This window comes from Clinocottus analis, unplaced genomic scaffold (assembly GCF_023055335.1).
Source record: "Clinocottus analis isolate CAN_PGR_092001 unplaced genomic scaffold, fCliAna1.0.p SCAF_30, whole genome shotgun sequence".
Taxonomy (NCBI): domain Eukaryota; kingdom Metazoa; phylum Chordata; class Actinopteri; order Perciformes; family Cottidae; genus Clinocottus; species Clinocottus analis.
In genome coordinates this window covers 466,121-486,711 of record NW_027176043.1, presented here as the reverse complement: position 1 = coordinate 486,711, position 20,591 = coordinate 466,121, and the positions used below count along the sequence as shown (strand labels likewise).

At 37.3% G+C, this 20,591-nt stretch overlaps 1 protein-coding gene across 9 annotated transcripts in view; it reads left to right on the top strand.

The window, feature by feature from the left end:
- nrxn3a (neurexin 3a) overlaps positions 1–20,591 on the top strand; it is a 125,299-nt gene that overhangs the window by 101,968 nt on the left and 2,740 nt on the right. For 2 of the 9 annotated variants that reach the window (XM_068595469.1, XM_068595465.1), the window contains 5 exons: positions 148–329; positions 2,483–2,654; positions 6,400–6,489; positions 7,980–8,287; positions 8,969–9,068. In XM_068595469.1, coding sequence (XP_068451570.1) covers positions 148–329; positions 2,483–2,654; positions 6,400–6,489; positions 7,980–8,287; positions 8,969–9,068 — 852 coding nt within the window. Of the gene's footprint in view, positions 1–147; positions 330–2,482; positions 2,655–6,399; positions 6,490–7,979; positions 8,288–8,968; positions 9,069–15,964; positions 16,525–20,301; positions 20,392–20,591 lie in introns of those variants that run through there. The other 7 variants (XR_011079371.1, XR_011079370.1, XR_011079368.1 and 4 more) reach the window with 7 other exon arrangements.

Sequence of the window (20,591 nt, the reverse complement as noted above, 5' to 3'; positions counted from 1 at the left end):
ACACACACACACACACACACACACTGAACTGTCCGTTATCTGTGCATATGACAATAAAATATCTTGAATCTTAAATCATGACAAGAGTTCATGACAATAGTTCAGAGTTGAGCTGCTTATTGATTTTACTCCTCCTACTCTGTTCAGCTGGGATGACTTACATCTTTGGCAAAGGAGGAGGCCTCATTTCATTCAAGTGGCCAGCTAACGAGAGACCGAGCACCAGGACGGACAGGCTGACTGTCGGCTTCAGCACCTCCCTGAAAGATGGCATCCTGGTCAGGATTGAAAGTGCGCCTGGTCTGGGGGACTATCTAATGCTGCACATTGTAAGTTCTCACACTACTTGTGTCATTTTATGTTTGGTCATGCTTTCCTTTGTTTTTCATTGGGTGCTGCTGGTGTCAATTGACGCATTGACAAATGTTTGGCTAAAGAGGATGAATGAATGGATTGAAAGGATGGAATTATATATTATATATATATATATATATATATATATATATATATATATATATATATATATATATATATATATATATATAATATTTACTTGAATTATTTATTTAATGTATATATATATTTATTAGGACTGTGAAATGATTAAAAATTTTAATGAGATTAATCACCGGTTTCTGTGGATCAGTCATGATTAATCACGTATTACCGATATTCTCGGTATATTTTTGTAAAAACATAAAGATTTATGATAAAAGACTGATATATACATTGTCATTTATACATTGGGCTGCTGTTGTAAACAATGCAACTATAGGCCATGAGGTGAACCCCGTTATCGTTTCATCCCGCTCCACAGTCGAGCATCGACGCGATCTTCAGCTGAAAGAAAAGTCATGCTAAACTACCAAAAAAAAAGTTTGACGCTGAAATTCTAGTCGATTATTGATGCGGCAATGTTTTATGCAGAACTAGTTTCTTCAGAGCGTAACAGGATATTTGTCGCGAGTGGAGGTGACAAGGTGCTCAGTGTTGCCAGATTGGTGATGGCGTAGTATCGTACCAAAGGCTCAAAATGGTTGTATTTGGAGGATAATTATCTTGTATCTGGCAACCCTGAGATCGGTCGACCAATGACAGTTCTACAGTCAGAGCTCGCGTAAGAAGATGAACGTAAGATACCGTTTACAAAACTTGTAAGAGCGTAATAACTAGTTTGTGAAAGACTTAGAGAAACATAAATATCCAATCGAGGCAAAATCCCGGACGTTTTGGAATCCCTCCCGGACGCATTTGTTATGTCTCGAAAAGAGGACATCTTGGGGGAGAACAGGACGTCTGCTCACCAGGTAATTCTCATTACTCACAGAAGTCCAGTGATCCTGTCAGCGCCACATGTCCCGTAGCAGCCAAGTCATTTTCCGTTTTGTTCTTTCAAGCTTTATGCAGCGCGTGGATTTGTGTCATGATTGTGCGTCTTTGCGGTGCATTGATGCTCGGGTCCTCTGTTTCCACTCGCAAAACGTTGGTGAACCCCTCATTCTCAACAATATTAATTCCGCAACTGTGCTACTCAGCTTGTCACAGGCAGACTTAGTGAGGGGTCTACGTTGTTCAGTGAGGCTGGTTTGACGCATTCCTCTTGAACGCCCCTCGCCGACCAACGCATGCTGTGCTTTGAGATGTTAAGGCTGGTTGTGCTGGTGAAACGACGTCTTCCCGAGTGAACGTCTGACATCTAGTTACGTCTGACTGCATTAGAGCGGAAATAGTTCAATAGGTATATTAGAAGCTCATTCTGCGCATGCGTTAAATGCGTTTTTAAAAAAAATAACGCATTAATCCTGTAATTTAATCATAGGGAGTTAACGCGTTATTTTTCACAGGTCTAATATATATATATATATATATATATATATATATATATATATATATATATATATATATACATATATACATATACATATATATATATATATATATATATATATATATATATATATATATATATATATATATATATATATATATATGTTTTTTAAAGTTAATAAATAATTCATGAAAAATGTATTATAGCTTCAGGTAGTAATACTATCCTAACTAGAACTAACTAGAAGTGAAAGCTACAGTAGTTTAGTTTACTAAAAAATAAATGACATTTGTTTAAGGGATTTACAAAACAACTCTTCATAATGTAGTTATGAACAACCTGACTTTTGTTATTAGCATTTTTTGATAATCTGTCTTGTGACCTGGAGAGCCTCCAGGTCACAAGACAATCACAGGGCTGACACATAGCGACAGACAACCATACATACCGAAGGACAATTTAGAGTAATCAATGAACCTAAGCTGGAGAACTTGGATAGAACCCACGCTGACACTGTGAGAACATGCAAACACAATCCAATCTGAGAATCAAACCCCCGGACCTCCTCCCGTGAGGCAACAGTGCCAGCCACCACACCACCGTTCAGCCCCAGCTGGAGTGATATAGATGACTAATTGTGTTTTCTCATTTCAGCAACAAGGCAAAATTGGAGTGACATTCAACATTGGCACAGTGGATATCAGTGTTCAGGAGAGCAGTACCCCAGTGAATGATGGGAAGTATCATGTTGTTCGCTTCATCAGGAATGGTGGCAATGCTACACTGCAGGTGGATAACTGGTTGATCAATGAGCACTTCCCAACAGGTACAGAACTAATCAATCAATCATCTATATTTGATATATTTACTGTATGTGTTGGCTATCCTAATTGTTAGCAAACTATTAGTTTAAAATGAAAACCTACTCCTAAAAATATAACAATTACTGTCAATATATGATGTATATGGTATGTAATATATGATAAGAAAATTGAGAAGGTCAATGGGTTACATCTGCTTTAAACAGAAGAGCAATTGTCTGTTCAACTGCTTATGTTCTTTGTTTGTAACTAGTGCTTCTCAGCTTTTAAAACAGTGCTCTAAATGAATGTTGTAAGTCTATCGGTCAGTGCAGTATAAGACTGAAGGAAGAAAACACCTGTCCATACAGGCTTATGTTTCTTCATAGCCTCAACCTTTTTGGTACTCTTCTTTTTCTAAGCTATTCCAATCAAATTTGCAACCGTTTGAGGAGATGTTAGGGAATCTCTGAACTCTGTGGACCTCTGTTGGTCTTCAGCAGGAACTGCAATATCTATATTTAGTGGGTGAAGTATTCCTTTAACTACTGTGGAGGATCCAACCTTCCTTGTCGGCTTGAAATTGAATTCAGGATAATACAATGTCCTTTGTTCATGGAACATAAAGCATTGTGCAATCAATTGGAATGCAACGTTAGACAGTTAGAGAAGAAAATAGATATAAATCAAGCCTGTAGTTATTTTCGTTAACTACAGATTTGAAAAGAATGCCGTGTGTGGATGTTTGGGAGTCGAAGGGAGAAAGATAAGCTGCTCACTGCGACTTTGCTATATCAAATCCTATGTGGAAGGTTTTGTTATATTTCCCTCACACTGACGAAAAAAGAATCCCTCCCAGTGTCAGTGCGAGAGACATTGTAGTCGTTTGCCGTTATTTGCCTGTCCCAGCCAACAATCCTCAAGGATACCTTATGCCCATGCCATATACTCTTATTCAAGCTTCAAATGCTTGTCATCTCCTCCTTGTGAACTGCTCCAGACCTACAACAGTTTGCACAAGTTTTAATTTATTGTTTAACTGGAACACTTTGGAGATAAATCAAATACATTTTGAATGAGACTGCAGGAAACTAGAGGAGTCACCGGACACACAAACAATCACAAACAAAATTGCTTAATTGAAATAATGAATCCTTTAATTTCTAAAAGCAAATCAAACTCAACTACAACAGGATTAACATTAATTGTTTTTTGACAGATGTAAAAAGAATGATAAATTGGGTCGATAAATGAAATATAGGGCTGAAGAAACCGTTGAAGACCATTGGTCATGGTTGATGGGAGAAAAGCCATCCAGACACACATCATGGCCCAAAGCCGCCTCCAATGCCATTCCATCTAAGGATGGGGCGGCAGTGCCCGAAGGCAGGAGATCACCAATCCTGCCTCTAATAGCCAGAAAATTATCATTGAAAAAGTTTATGAAGTCATTACTACTAAGGTCTGTAAGAATACACAGAGCCACAGTGCTACAGAGAAACCGGGGATTGTTCTTGTTTTTCTCTATTAAGTCGGTAAAATTCACCGAGCAATGTGCGGCTGTGGATGGTGTTACGCATGGGTGGACTTGGAGAAAAAAGTGTCCCGGGAGGTACTGTCAGACCGGACCACTCAATACATGGCTCGCCGACCAATCAATGCATCGCACGTATCGACTAGTCAGTGGATTACTTGGAAATATACCCATACACTTATTATTATTTTGGACGATTACAAGGAAATCGCATCACAAATGGTTTTTCACAAATGTTTTTTTTTTATATAACATTTTGTTCCACCTATCTGCCTGGATGGACACATGAAATAAAATGATACTAACACTCCAAGGTAGGTATAGTTTGCTCGATGAATGCTTAACTCTGGGCTAGTATCAGATGGTTATAGTATAACTAGAGAGCCTTAAGGAATAATTGTTAGCAAAGAAAGGCCACACAGTTAATAAACTGGAATTAGAGGGTAGACTTTGTATAAACTATATTGTAGAACAGAATATATAATGCATCAGAGCAACCGAGCCCCACAGAAAGAATGAACAAAACAATAAAAATTGCCGGAAAAATGTTTTAGTTTGAAAAATGACCGGATACATCCATCTGTGCGTCTGAGCCCCTATGGCCAGTCCGCCCTGGGTGTTATGAACCCAAACGTTTGATGTTCTGACGTTTTTGGTACTTCCACAACAAATATGATGCAGAAATACTGGTTATTTCTTCCACAGTCGATAGCAGATAACGAAGATGAGCAACAGAGATAAGCCACGCCTACATTGACGCGGCGAATATATTCACGCCGCGTTTGGTGTGAACACAGTTTTTATTGTCGAGCGAGTAAACTGATGCTGCAAACGTGGTGCAAATTATCGCGGCGCATGTGAACGCAGCCGAAGGCTGCAAACTGGCTTACATAGGATAAACATTGCCACTTTATATAAATTGGTTGTACTCAGATGTACTTATAAAGTGATCAGTAGTCTTGAAATCAATTCTAAAACAAATAGGGAATTTGGGTCATGTAAACTGTTCAAACCCTTTTTTAACCTAGCTGCTGCATTTTGAACTAGAAATAAAACAGGAAACCAAAACCCAAGATCGTGACATGGGTTTTGGTTTCCTGTTTTATTTTGAATTTCCCTGTCTCTCGTGTCCTCTGCTCTCTTCAATTCCTGCCCTAACCTTGTTTTGGAAAGAATAATATTACTTTACTCCGTGAGTTGGCATTTGGCCCATTCTTTGTTATTAGCTCCATCCTAACAGTCCAAATAGCTAGAAGGTAACAGCGGCCAGGTAACAAACACCAATAGCAATAGACCCCTCAATGTTTCACATACAATGTTTCACATCTTTGAACCTGTTGTTGATTCAGCATTTATTTAGCCCAGGACAGGCCAATCTAGCAACAATTTCTACTGCATATGTCACATATGATGGTTTGACCGTACATCATCCCCTGGCATTGCAATTTTTTAAACAGAATACCGAGCTGACTGTCTTAGCAACCTCTACTACCCACCAACGATCTTCAAGTTGTTCACAGGGTCTTCAAGTTCAACGATCTTCAAGTTGTCAGCTCTTTTTTTGAGTGTATGTCCATTCTTGGTGTGTGGTATCTCTACTAGATTAATGTTGGCTGTCGCTTTAGCCAAGCGGGACAGTGAGCTGAGTGCTAGGGGTTGCATTGTTGTTCTGGTTTGGGGACAGGGACTAAGTGGTCCATGTCCTACCAATATCCATTCAGCATATGTTTCCGGCAAGGAAGGTTGTCTCCAAATATCAGAATGATTTTTTTTTTCTACTTTTCTATTAAATACATAAAGGATAATGGCTATGTACATTTTACATGACTAAAGAACCCATTTAAACAAAAAAGAAAGTACAACATGTTTTGACAACTTTTATACTGTGAGATTGAACACACACTGCCAAATCGTAAATTAAGTATTGTATAGCATTGCAGCGGAAGTTCAACTTTTTTGCGGGTATGATATCAAATAATTTGGTGTTGTTTGGAAAGGTAAAATATGAAAATGTTGTGCTTCATGTATTTAATAGTAATATGGTTATTGTTCTATTATTTTGTATCTTTTGTGTTAACAAATAGGGAGAAATTAGTTATACTGTAACCAAAACAAGTTTAATTAGCTAAAATAATTTAAACATATTGTAAATATTAGAGGGAAAGTGATATTTGCTCACGATGACGTGGTGGTGATGATGAATAAAAGTCTTTCTAAATGTCTTTTAAACTTTAAAGGCAACAGTGACATTGAACGCTATCAAATGGCCAATAAGAAAATTCCTTTCAAATACGCCAGACCAGTAGAAGAGTGGCTGCAAGAGAAAGGTAATTTCAAACTAAAGTGTTTCTATGCCTATGTGTGTTCACTATACTGATATGATATGAAAAACCTCATCCGCACTATGAGGAAATAATACATTCAGGCTTTTTAGAGATTAGATTTGAGTTTTTTCCTGTGATACAAACTTCAACTCTGACAATATCACATGTCATAAGATATTCATACAAGCTTTCATTTAAAGTTGTCAGACCTAACGCCTGCTTTCCATTATTAACGGTACCATTAAACTGAGCTAGCATAAATGAAAACACATGCATGTCTCTACATATGGAACTTCATGTGGGCTAAAACTACCTAAGAAACTAAATAACTGTAAAATCAATAACCAGTCAAATAATGAAACATGTTATAAAAATACATTAATTATAGTAATAAGTTAAGAAGAAATCTTTCAGTATTATGAAATGTTTTCAAAAATATTTTCGTAGCCGCTGACATGGCTGTAGACTGAGGGTTCTTTATATTGTGCAAGTGCAACAACCAGCGCAAAGTCTGTGAGCATCTAAAAAGACCATTGGGATTGTGTGGCATCAAGCGGTGAGGTTGCCGATTGCAACAAAAATACATCCCTGCTTACACCGCCCTTTCCAAGAGGGAAGAACCAATTGTGGCCTTTAGCGAATGTAAAAATGTGAAAGGCAAGTGCAACACGGTGGCTGTCATGGAAAAAGGACCCACTCCCTATATATTACTAATATGGATGACCTATTTTAAGCTAAGGAAAACAAAGGTTTCTTAGGAATATTACACTGATGCAAACTTAGTTATAAATAGTATATTCCAATTACATCCATAAATCTGACACACTGTTCTATTAAAGCTTCCTTGCTATTTTGTTAATGTGTGTCGAGCAGTGCCAAGTGCAAAATGGCTCGGCATGGTAATTGATAAGTATGCTCTCAGACAATCACATCACTGATCTTATAGCTCAAATATATCTAAGCCAACCACAGTGACGAATGACAAGAATGATTTTTTTTTAAAAAGAGAGATGCTTTCAGCAAATCTTGTCTTAATTTTAACCTTATGCAGACAGGTTGTGCAAACACAGGAGAAAACAATAACTTAACAATGATATATGGTTGCATCAATTTTATTAATCAACATGTCCTGATGCAGTGTTTGACAACCCCATACTTGTTTATAGATCTATGTAGACTATTGCTGATTTGAATGCATCTACTGGTTTGAGTGTTTAATTGATTGTATGTATTAACATTTTAATCATCATTCCATATTGAATTTGCTCTTGTTAATACAATCACAAAGTTGTCAGTAGAGTGGTATTGCAACAGAAATAGATTATTCTCAGTTTAATATGCATATACCATATTTCGAAATTACTGCTTGCGCTGGTCGTTCCGCAGCCACAAAAATAATGTTCTTAGTCTTTTTGTAAAGGAATAGTGCAGGTAAAATAATTAAAGGTTTGTTTCTCTGTTGAACATATTTTACATCTGGATGTCTCTTCTAGGACGGCAGCTAACAATTTTCAACACTCAAGCAACAGTGGCTATTGGTGGTAGTGATCGCGGCCGGCCCTTTCAGGGTCAACTGTCTGGCCTTTATTACAATGGCCTCAAAGTGTTGAACATGGCTGCTGGGGGCAACCCCAACATCAAGATTAATGGAAGTGTGAGGTTGGTAGGGGATGTGCCCAGTGTAGCTGGCTCAGCCAGAACCAAAGCCATGTCTCCAGAGATGTCCACTACCTTCATTGAAACTACTACGATGATGTCCACCACTACCACACGGAAACACAGATCCTCCTCAACTGTACAGGTACGGATAGACTTCTACAATAACTATACATAAAATGAACAGATGACATATTATCCACTGAAGAAATAACTACATAAACAATGAATGCAACTGATGTATGTAGGACATGTAATACATATTTACCCAATTCACTTAATTATCAGAAACCCGACAGATGCATGTGATTAGTGCTATATATGTAATCTAATATGGCAGTAGGAATTTTAAACTGGCCTGCTTGAAGTTGATTGGTGAATGGTGAAAAAGCAATAAAGACTGTCACGTACCAACCAAATAAAGTGTGCAAGAAAGAAATTAATCAATTGAATACCAGAAGCAGCTGTTTGTAAACATCAGATCAAAACCACTGACAACATCCACTGGGAGGAGGTAAAAAGTCATAGACTAAACTAGCACACGATCATGAATAACGTTCTACCATCTCCACCATTATATTACCACATATTGTCATGTGATCAGTACTTAGAAAACTCTGTCAACATAACAAGAGCGAGACTGCGAGACACAGATGAGTTAAGATCTTTTTGTCAAACTACTGTTTCCAAGGTCAAATTAACTTTCTTGCTCACGTTCTAACTCCTTTTGTATACTTTCCTTGTCTTTTTGTGTCTTCTTTGTTATTTGCTGGTGGCTATTTTTGGTATCTCTGCTGGGTCTGTGACCTCTGACGACAACATTCAGCCCATGAAGCATACAACAGAAGACATTGTGTCATCTGCAGAGTGTTCGAGCGATGACGAAGATCTGGAGGAGTGTGAAACTAGCCATGCAGGTGGGCTAGGTTAGTTTGCATTTGCTTGCTTTTTATGTGCTTTCACTCATCTGCACCAGAGGATCACAGTATTCTCAAAGCATCACACCCCATGGTTAAACAAAGTGTAACTTCATAAAACAGCCAATGTTGGAACAGTACACATAGCTGCACTACACATTACCCAAGGAAAGCTTAGTTATGAAGTGCAGTCACAGAAAAAGTTTATTTAGTTTCATTCTCTAAACCAAAAAGCCATTAATAGCAGGAGCTACACTTGCACATGGGGTCTTCTATAGTGGTTAACATGGTCACTAACATGCATACAAATTGTGCCTGCTGAGAGGAATAAAAAGGGTTACAAATGTGCAAAATTTGTATGAGAGTGAATCATGTTTTCTGCACTGATGCTGTAAAATGTAGTCTATCATGTTTGAGTCCACTGCTCCTGCCATTCACAGCTCTAAAGATTTCATTTTGAAACAATACCTCTATGTCAATAGTCCTTCATTTTTAATTTGTTTTCAACTAAAATGCAAAGTGTCGTATAGACTACAGTGATGTTTTTTTTTTTTCATTTGTGTTTGTCCATATTGGCTTACTTTGTTACATGTAATAGAGAATAGTTATCATTGAATTTCTGTGTATTCTGTCAGTTTTTCCTTTTTTTGGGTCATACCTTTGCTTTTAGGTGTACTCGTTATTCTGTCTTTTTTGTATCTGAATATAAAAATTCTGAAAGCTTTTGGATAGCTTAGAGAATCAGTTTGAAAGAATTTGGGAATTTCCATATTTTAGTGACATTCATTTTGTTGGAGCAAACAGTCATATTGGCACTTCCATACTGAGTAGTTAAACTGTCACACACCTTAAGGAGAGTTTTATTTCGAGCATTTTCATAATGCGATTTTTCTGTTTAGTTATAGGCCATTTAAAACAATACAACATAACCTTTTTAACTACAGTGCTTTTTTGAATACCCTCTAAAGTAATTGAATTCATGATATCAATTCAGACAGCAAACAAAATGCCTTTTAAGTGCTACTGTTGGGTTTAAAGAACATGTCAGCTTCAGTATCCTGATGTTGGGGTTAAAGACAAGCTGTCCCAGTCCTGTAAAAACCTTCCGGCTACAGTAATTACACACACTCTACTACTCTCTTACTTACACATACACATTTTATAAATACACTAAGGAAAAATATACAAATTCGATTAAAACAGTAAAGGACTCCCAATGACAAACCTGCTTTTAACCATGAGTATTATTATTATTAATAACCAAACAATCAGACTTTTATCTCTGAATATAAAATCAAAGGTGAGCTATTTTGCAAATAAGTAGCTGGTTGAAATTGACATTGGGTGAGTTGTGCTCCATGCATTTGTTAAGAAAATAAATATTTTGCTTTCAAGCATAAACACCAGATTGTGGAATATATTTGGAGTCAAAAACCTAATGTTGACATTCAGAAGCACGATTGGTGAGCATTTCAGTGGGTTCTGCCTTTTGAAGGTCATTCCCAATTTGTTTCAAATAGTGTGAAAGGTTGTTAAATGGGTTTAACACTCTGAGTTTATGGGAATTTGTGAAGAAAGATAAAGACAGGGCCCCAGTCATCCATGTGTTTACACAGAAATTCACACCATTCTAACCCTAACATCACTTTGACGTTGACTGCATGCATTAATTTAAAATTTCCTTTGGTGTATTATTTTGGTAGTAAATGCTATTTCCTGTTTTGTTATGTCTATTCTAAATTGTGTTATTGAGACATCATTCTCGTCTATTCACCGATCACCCAAAAACACACAGTTGTATTTTGGCCTCATCATGTGTGGCATGATGTTTTGGTGGGTGATAATTGTTTCCACATATATATTCGGGAGTTTCATGTGGCTTTAAATGAAAACCTCCCTATTTCAGTTTTCAAAGCAAATAAAAAGGCAAAAAAGTAATCTTTTTTGACCATACACTTTTTTTAATCTTTAACAGGAACAGTTACTTTTGTAACTGATAGCAGTGTTTTTTGTATACTGTGCACCCTTTTCATTCTTCCAGTGTCCTTCCCCTGCCAACACCCTCTGATTGCTGTTCTGCATTTTAACTTATTTTAGCAGATGGCTTAAATAGTTGTTGTTTTTTGCCACTAGTTAATATTTTCCACTTTAATATTTCTCTGTAGGGTGACCTTCGATAACTTCTTTGCATGCTTTTTGATTGATCCTTGACTCCATGCCCTCATATTTAGACTAACTTGGTTGCGTTTTTTGCATTCATGTTTAAGTTGGAACCAATGAATGTGGCCTATCTTGCCTCATTATTTTGTCAGTGTGGCTGTTGTGTGTCTGGTTTATCTGGAGAAGTTATCAAGTCATTCTGTTCTCTGTAGTAAATCTGTTGTGTTATCCTTTATTTTCAATGTATTGCATAAGATGGCAGTTAGGAAAGGTTCTTGATTACCTATACTGTAAACTGGTTTGAGATCTTTTCTTACAGACACACAGATGGTACAAAAACAGCCCATGGCCAACGATAAATAATACATTTGTTCCTACTAATGTCTAGGTTAATGCCTTAAAGCTGCAAGTGTCACTCGTGAATCGTACAACCATATATGAAAATGCATCACTGTTTTAAATTACAGTGGCCAATGAAAGGTGGGACTATTGTCTAGCCGAGCCCTTATGCTGTGCTCACGCCAAACGCAACAACATTTTTCACGTTGCGTCTACCGTGTCGGTTATGTCGCGCGACAAAAAAAGTGTGTTCGCACCAAACGCAACATGACTAATCAAGTCCACACAAAGGGGGCGTGGCTTATAACTGTAGATTCTCTCCGGGAAAGAGCGATCTTTTACGCTATAAACTATGGAAGAAGTAACCACTAGTTCTGCTTTATACTTGATGTGGAAGTTACAAAAACGTGGGAATATCAAACGCCCTCCGGTTTGGGTTCATAACACCATCTGTAGCCGCACACAGCTCGGTGAATTTCACCGACTCCAGGAACTGCGTCTGGCTTACTACAACGGTAACTAGTCGTCATCCAGCATGGAAATAACCACTAGTTATGCTTCAAGTTTGATTCAACAACAGGGCGGCGGTGACGAGCGGAACATCTCAACGCTGATTGGCTGACGCAAGTATGACTCAGGCGTTTTTGTCGCTGGAGTTGGGCAATTTCAAATCGCGCGACAACCTGTCGCACCCAACGCTCTGTTCACCCCGCAGCAAACTTGCTGTTCATGCCGCCTCAGGCGCGTCCGTCGCATCGCTCACCAGAAAAGTCGCCTCTACGCAGCTCCTTCGCAGCTGTGTGTTGACTTTGCATGTAATCTGTTCGCACGACCAACTGTTGTCGCATTCGGTGTGAACACAGCATTAGTTTATATTTATATATTATTTATATTTTTTGGAGTGTCAAAAACTAAAAACACTTGAAACCTTTGTTAAAGCAGATACATAATGTTTTGGCTGCAAAATAAATGTAATCTCTAACAGATAGATTTGAATGAGGACATTTCCTCTACAGTGCCATTAGACCAATCTTCTTTTGTATTTAAACTCAGCATCCGCCCCCTCTAACAGGAAGGGCACAGACAGCAGCCACCTGGCCACTCATATTTTTGCCCTACCCTGGATTCCAAAAAGTAAAACAAGGATCCACGCATCACACCCTGCAAGTGCTACTCTTGAGAAAGAAAAATAAAGAGGGTTTCTCTCTGAGAAACATCTTGGTTGGAAGAATATTAATGGTACATCTTTGATACAATTCTATTCAATTCAGTGTATTTTATATAGCCCAAAATCACAAATACAAAATTTTCCTCCAGAGGCTTTCCAATCTGTACACATAACATCCCTGTCCCAGGACCTCACATTGGATCAGGAAAAACTCCCCCAAATAAATATAGTAAAAACCCTTTTACATGGGAACATAGGAAGAAACCTTCAGGAGAGCAACAGAGGAGGATCCCTCTCGCCGAAATGGACAGAAGCAATAATGTCATGTGACCAGAATGAACAACGTAACAGAGTTACAGCACATTACTCACATGAATATGACAGAAATGATTCATATAATGAATAGTAGGCATGAACCACGATCCAAATAACCACAATCTATGTGAAAGCCATTTAGCTGTTCTCTGTTGTTATGTTCACAATTTTTGAGCAGATATAAATAAAATGTGTTGAAATATGTGTGAGAACTTGTCAGATTCAACTAAGATTTTAAAAACCTGGAATTGGTTTGGGATAGAAAGCTCACTTTCTGAGGCATTTTAATGCCATTTTCAACACAATCCCAATCCGTATTCGGAAATGTGTCTTCACACATTTACACTTCAGCTGATCACTATGACTCGTACTCACTTATATTTCTCATATTCAGTTGTATTTATGTCAGCCTCATGGCTCCATGCTGATTAACAATATATTCAAAATTATTACCAATGAATAACTATAGTTATTGAGAAGGCACTATAATAGCACTATATATATTTTTTTTTAAAGAGATGAAGCACTATGGTAAATGTAAAAGGTAAAAATGAAAAGATCAAATAAATTACGTTAAATCCAAAGTGTAAAAGTTCCAATTAAAGCAGTATTACCCAAACATGTTTACACTATGCATGATTTGGGACCAGCTGGTCTCCATTATTTTCCCTCGAGAACAGACTAGTCAGAAATATGCCATCTTATGGAATTCCTCTCTGATTCTTTTTACCGACATGGAAAAACCATGTGGGTAAGTATTGAATCATATGTCAGAAGACACTATGGGCTTAAAGCTGGTACTCGTCATATCATTTGATCAAGCGTTTGTACATCCGTTGGAGTCGGGTAAAACATATAAACAGTGCCATCGTTTTCACAATAGATGTGTTTGTTTGAGTCTTAACCTGAGAGTCTGACCGCTGATCACTGTTGTTCTGAGCGTACACGTTTTCTACAACACACGAATGTAAGATATGTAAGATGATTGATAAGACAGGTCCTGCGAGCGCAACAGATACCAGGTTTATTTTCATTTCTTTCTTTAGTTTTTAAATTAGTGATTACTGTAAATATATTAAGAGACTTACAACAAATATAATTTATAAAAGTCACTACCAGGGGTGGAAGTAGACCAGTATGGTTCAATACTACGGACCATTAAAAGATTCAGTGTCAATACGCAATACCTGGAAGAAGGGACAGCAGCTTCCTGCCAAAACCCACAAACAACCCGCATTACAAAAAGAAAACACATCTGCTAACAAAAGGTCAACATGGACATAATTTTCAAAGCAGATTATAGTCTCAGTTTGTTTGTACACAAATTACAGTGTTCCACGTTTATTAACATGGTAAAATGGGACAATTGTACTACATTCCTGAAGTTTTGGAATACTAGCAAAAATGCTTAAGTTCACCAGTATCTAATTTCGATTATTGGAACAAGATTGTTTTGGAAGGTTAAGACAGACTAAGTTTTCACACAAACTGCAGCTTTGACAACATGCACAATGTTGTGGGTATCAGCTTTAAGCCTTTTCTTTTGACTCTTTATCATACTTGAATTGTGAATAAATTGCATTTCATATACAGTACATAACAAAATATTGTGAATATGTGTTCTGTGGTTTTATTTCGTCCCTCTTCCCTAATGCTATTAATTAAACTTGAGCTGTGTCCCAATTGCATACTACACTCTATTAAACATTTTTTTAATTTATTTTTGTATTATTTTTTTAGTAGGGGAAGTGTGTGTGTGGGGGGAGGGGGGGTGGGGGGGGCACGCTGGAAAAGTGGCTAACGATGTATACTCAAACATGTCAGTTTGCATACAGAATTCCCTTGATGTTAAGTGTGGTGGTGCACATGGCAATGCACAACAGAAATAGAGAAGAATTGGCTGATGCTTTACAAAGTTGCACTTTGACTGACGTCTGTCTGCACACATGTTGCTTCATGCCAGTACAAACTGTTAAATCCACTTGACTCACTATTCATTCATAGTAAGGGATTGGGACACAGTGTCCGTCTCCTATTTCTCTAACATTGGTCAGTCTTACCTGCTCCCAGTTTGCTGTGTTGTTTCTTTTCTACTTTCCCTAAATGCAACTTACTTTAAGCATGCATCAACATCCTGCAGTACAACTAAAACAAAACCAAAGAATAATAATAACCCATTCTCAGCTCTGATGTACCAGACTGCACGACCGGTTCATGTGTAAAGACTAACATTCTGAATCAATTCATCACGAAGCACATGAGAGAGTAGCCCGTCTCTCTCGACAGTGTCTGTTTTATATTGTGTGCATCTGGTTGTAGTGTGTGCAAAATTTTGGCTATGTTCTTTCATCTTAACATTTTTCATTTGACAATTTTAACTGGTCATATTTTGGGGGGTATTTATCCAATTGATCACTGGTATTTTGGTTCTGATTATGGTTTTTGACTTATTATGTATGTTTGGTTTGTTTTATTGTCAATCAGATAATATTTAAATCAGTGTGAAATATATTTCAGACTTTTATTTTATTTGGAACTACTTCAGTGACTAACTTGTGTGTTTTATTTCCTACAGTTTGCTTTCCTGACAAATTTTTAAATTAAAAAAGTATTAGTTCAAATCAACAACAGGCATTTTTAAACATACAAAAGCCCACAAATTAGTAGGTGGAGCAGTTCCCGATCCTCTTCTCACATAGTAGCTTCCATTTGTCTGATTTTCTAAAAATCTATTTTGACAAACAAATAAATCTTTGTTAAATAATATGTTAACTGTAAGACAAAAAAAACAAATGAATTGCATGGCTAAGAAGTTGCAGTTTAGGGTTTGTCAGACTTGTCAGTGTTAGAGTTCCTCTGTTCTTTTCTGTAGATGGGCATGTATAGTGCTCATTGTTTGTATATCCCCATCCCTTCCTTACAGCCAAAAGCTCTAATGCCGCCCGACCGCTTCGTACTGCCTTTACATGGACATGGCACCTGACTTACACTGTCACCCTCATCACCCTCATATCCTATGTAGTATGTTCATAGGCCCCACCCCCTCTTCACCTTCTCCCTTGTCTTTAGAGATATAAAAGTATAATGTCATCCATCCATTTACATTAAAGATCAAACTACAATTAAAGCAAAAACTGGAACATGAATAGGTTTTAGATACTATTGAAGTCTATTGCAATGAAAAAATGTAGATACACATTTTTTGTAAAAGAAAAAACTAAAACAAACTATTTACCAGGAAAAAACAAAACATAAAAAACAGAATTATGGTGTTTATTTTTTATGTTATGTGTTGTGGATGTATGTGTTGTTGCCTCCCTGTACCGTCATGTTTAAGATAGAACACAATCTACAATGGATAGAAATGATCTTTAACGGTACCAAGTGGCTATCCTACATTCTTACACAACCTTTCCTTTGTAAATTCTTTTCTTCATGCCTAAATCATGTGGGCAATTTGTTGATGTAAGTTGACAATACACAGTACGTATGTTTACACTCTCTTTGAATTGTTTTTTCAAGATGCAGTCTGTAAAATAGTGGAGCGCCTCACAATTTGTATTCCTGTGAGCCTCACACTAAAAATAACTGAATGAATGTGGGAGGTGCTACATGTTACATTTTGACCAATCACACAGCACTAAATTATTTGAAGCTCAAGGAAACACCAATCATTTGAAAATAAGTCGGTGCCAAATATGGAGTACTCCTCACTGGGCTTCTGAAGATATTCGCTTTTTATTCATTTAACTAATTTCTCTACTATTTAGTAGCTCATTCTATGTATATTCTTCATATCCTATTACATAATGGTGTACCATTCTTGTTTTTTTATTTGTAATATAAGGTAGAGATACTTCCTTATATTCCAAATAAAAAACAAGAAAAGCACACCATTATTTATTAGGATACAAACCTATGGCATAGGTTGACCCACTATTCATCATTAAGTAAAACTTCAATGATATACTTCCACCTACCCACTAAAGCATATGTTAAACGTATTACAAACTGCATCTACAATCACGTTGTGAACATTGACAACTGAATGCACCTTTAAAAGTTTGAAATGATAGAATAACATGGTTTTGTGCTCGTGAATGCGTTGGTGTTTGTGATAGTTAATGAGTTACTTAACAGTTTGCTTTAAGTATATGCAATATGCATCAGATTCAGTATGCATATGCTTGATGGCAGTCGACATTTGTCATGGCAAAGGGACTTTGAATGTTCCCTCCAATAATACCTGCTTGAGATCATATTTCCATGATGAATAAATATTTTTTTGAACTTCTTCTTAAAAATAAGGAGTGCCCATGTCACCAGAACATCACTTTTTTCCTAAAAGTGCTATTTAGTATTGAACATAATGCAAATGGAGAAATAAAGGGTTATTTACACATCACAAAGAATCTGCAAAGACAGATACAGCACAAAAAGAAACATGCAACAGCTCTGTTGCATCCTGTTTTTAACAAATACAGAACATGAGCCTTAATTGTTTTACAAGCAGCAGTATACAATTTACAGTCCACAGCAAGACAAATGAAACACTGCTAATTATTGCCAAACTATTTTTAAAAAAAAGGACTATACATGTTCCAATAACTGTGTTTAACACATATAGTTAAAAAATTGCAGGATTACACAGCAGCAGTGCACACAATAGCCACATAGTAAATACAAAACCATGTAATATAAATAAACAGTAAAACAGTAATGTACCCAGTAAACAATATTACAATAGCAAAATTATATATACAGACCAAATAAAAAGTATATATACAAAAATCTCAATGTATTTTTGGATTATGTTTAGTTAAATAACACAAAGATTCAAGTTGGATTTATACTCGGATTTTAGAGACGCAAGAAACAAGACACGCAAGGACCCCATGGCGTAGTCCCAGCAGCCCTCTTGCGTGCGTCACCCAAAATTTCTGACTATCCGACAAAGCTACACAAGCCGTTCGCAGCCCGCAAGGCTGTGATTGGTCTGCTAACCACATCCTTTCTGAATCTTGCATTTCCGGTTTCATAGCATAATACCGCTGTTTTTAAAAGCCATAGCAGAAACACGAACAATGGATCCCGTTAAAGAACGTTTGGCTGAAGAGGTCTGTAAATATAAGCATTTATAAAACCCATCTGACAGAGTATAAGGACACGCAAATGGAGGTAAATTCCTGCAGGTCAACTCTAAACGGCCATTGCGCCACCTACTGTTCTGGTGTATGGAAAAGACACGGGAACTATGAACCAACACAAGTCCGTCAATCCGCTGTTGTAGTAGCAAGAGTATATTTCGCCATTTAGCAAGATTAACAGAAAGTAATCTGGTGACCAAACAGTACAACAAATAGGAGTCACAATATTTACTCCCGTTGGGAATATTTTTTCTGATTTTATATTTTTACACTTATCAGTGCCTAAGGAGTTCTTTTGATTATAATTTTTGTTATTGTAGTGTAAAGGGTGAAATATACTTTTGCAACTACAACTGCGGCCGGCCACGCCGTTGAATCGACGGACTCGTTTTGGTTTATAGTTCCCATGCGTGTTCCATACGCCAGAACAGTAGGTGGCGCAACAGCCGTAGAGTTGACCTGCACACCGACGTTCACCAATTTCTTCCTCCAGGAATTTACCTCCATCTGCGTGTCCTTATACTAAGTCAAAGACGGGTTGTACAAATGCTCATATTTGTGGACCTCTTCAGCCAAACGTTCTTTAACGGGATCCATTGTTCGTGTTTCTGCTATGGCTTTCGAAAACAGCGGTATTATGCTATGAAACCGTAAATGCGAGACTCAGAAAGGATGTGGTTAGCAGACCAATCAGAGTCTTGCGGGCTGCGAACGGCTCGCATAGCTTTGACGGATAGTCAGAAATTTTGGGTGATGGACGCAACCACGCAAAATGGCTGCTGAGACTACGCTAAGGGGCCCTTCCATGTCTTGTGTGCTTGCGTCTATGCTTAAAACCCGAGTATAAATCCCCCTTAAGTTAAGCGCATGTGCTATGTATTAAACATATTTAATTGTTATATATTTCATTATATGTAATACAAATATGCAATTTTGAAAGATATTTAATACATACAGGGGACCTGGTCTCCTAAGCATAACTGCGAAATGACGGCGGATAAAGGTACATGACATCTTTCACTTGCTATTGTTTCACAAAGCGGGAGCATTCAGGTGACTTTGCTCTGCCATCGATAAAGTTCAAACTGAAACCGTTATAGTTAGACAGCATTTTCTTGGTCACAGAGCTGCTCGTTCGACAAAATCATTATCACTTGTTGAATAAGTACGATATAAACATTTAGATGACAATGATCTAAAATACATTTCTTAGTAGTGAATTTTAGGTCATAATGTGCAAACTTTCTGATATTTAGTTTCCACAAATGGTTTGCACATGTCAATAAAGACGATTGATTTGATTAATTATTGGTCAGATATTATGACAAATAGCCTAAATGATGCAGCCAAACAGTCATGATTAACCAGACTGTTCTCTTGAACATTTGTATCGAATTAATTTTTATTTAATTCGGTTCTTACAAACCGTTCCATCTTCACTGTTCAACAGACTGGATGTTTGTATTTTCTCATTGAAAGTTGACTTTGAGATTAAGATTTTTATACTTTTACCTCCAGAACAGCTCTGCATCTGAGAAATGTTTGTTGAACTATAACGAAAATTTTCTGTAAATAAAGCAATAGGTTTAAGATGATTGGAGAGCCATTGCCATTTTTATTATGATAGCAAGCTGCAGTTTGGATAATCCCTTTATCCGCTGATGTGAAAGTATTTTTTTGATATTCAGTAAATGGAGGAATAAAGGGATGATAATAACTTTAACTACTCTGCTAAATACTTTTTCATAATTCATTTTGTACTGTAGCAAATACAGTTTACCAGTTTAAAGTACAGTACAGTATACTACTTTTCCCTTTAAAGTTTGTGAAATTATATTTACTAAAGGCAAATTATATTTAACCTAACTTAAAACTTAAGTTAATTTAACTTAACTTGCTGGCTCATCCTCTTAAGCCTTTTGAAATATATGATACATACCAAATTGACTTTCTTCTTGATTTTGTCCTCAATGTCTGTGATACATTAATTTCTATTTAGTGAGTGCAGTTGTTACCTGTTTATGTGTTTTGTCCAGATTTATTTATTTTAATGCATTTCTTAAAATCCCCATGCTGGCCTCTAACATGACTGCCTGTCTGTCTCCAACCCCAGGAGCTGAGTTAGTCATCCCAGTACTTCAGGATCCATTAGTGCACCCCTCCGTAGCTCCTCGTGCACCCTTCATTCCCACTCCCTCGACACACCACTCACTCCTCACCATTGTTGAGACCACCAAAGAATCCCTGTCCAAGGCCACTGAGGCGGGGGTACCTTGCTTGTCGAACCGAGGCAGCGATGATTGTGAGGATGATGGCTTGGTGATATCGGGGTATGGCTCTGGGGAAGCGTTCTAACCTGCCCCCTACTGATGATGAAGATTTTTACACGACCCTCTTCTTGGT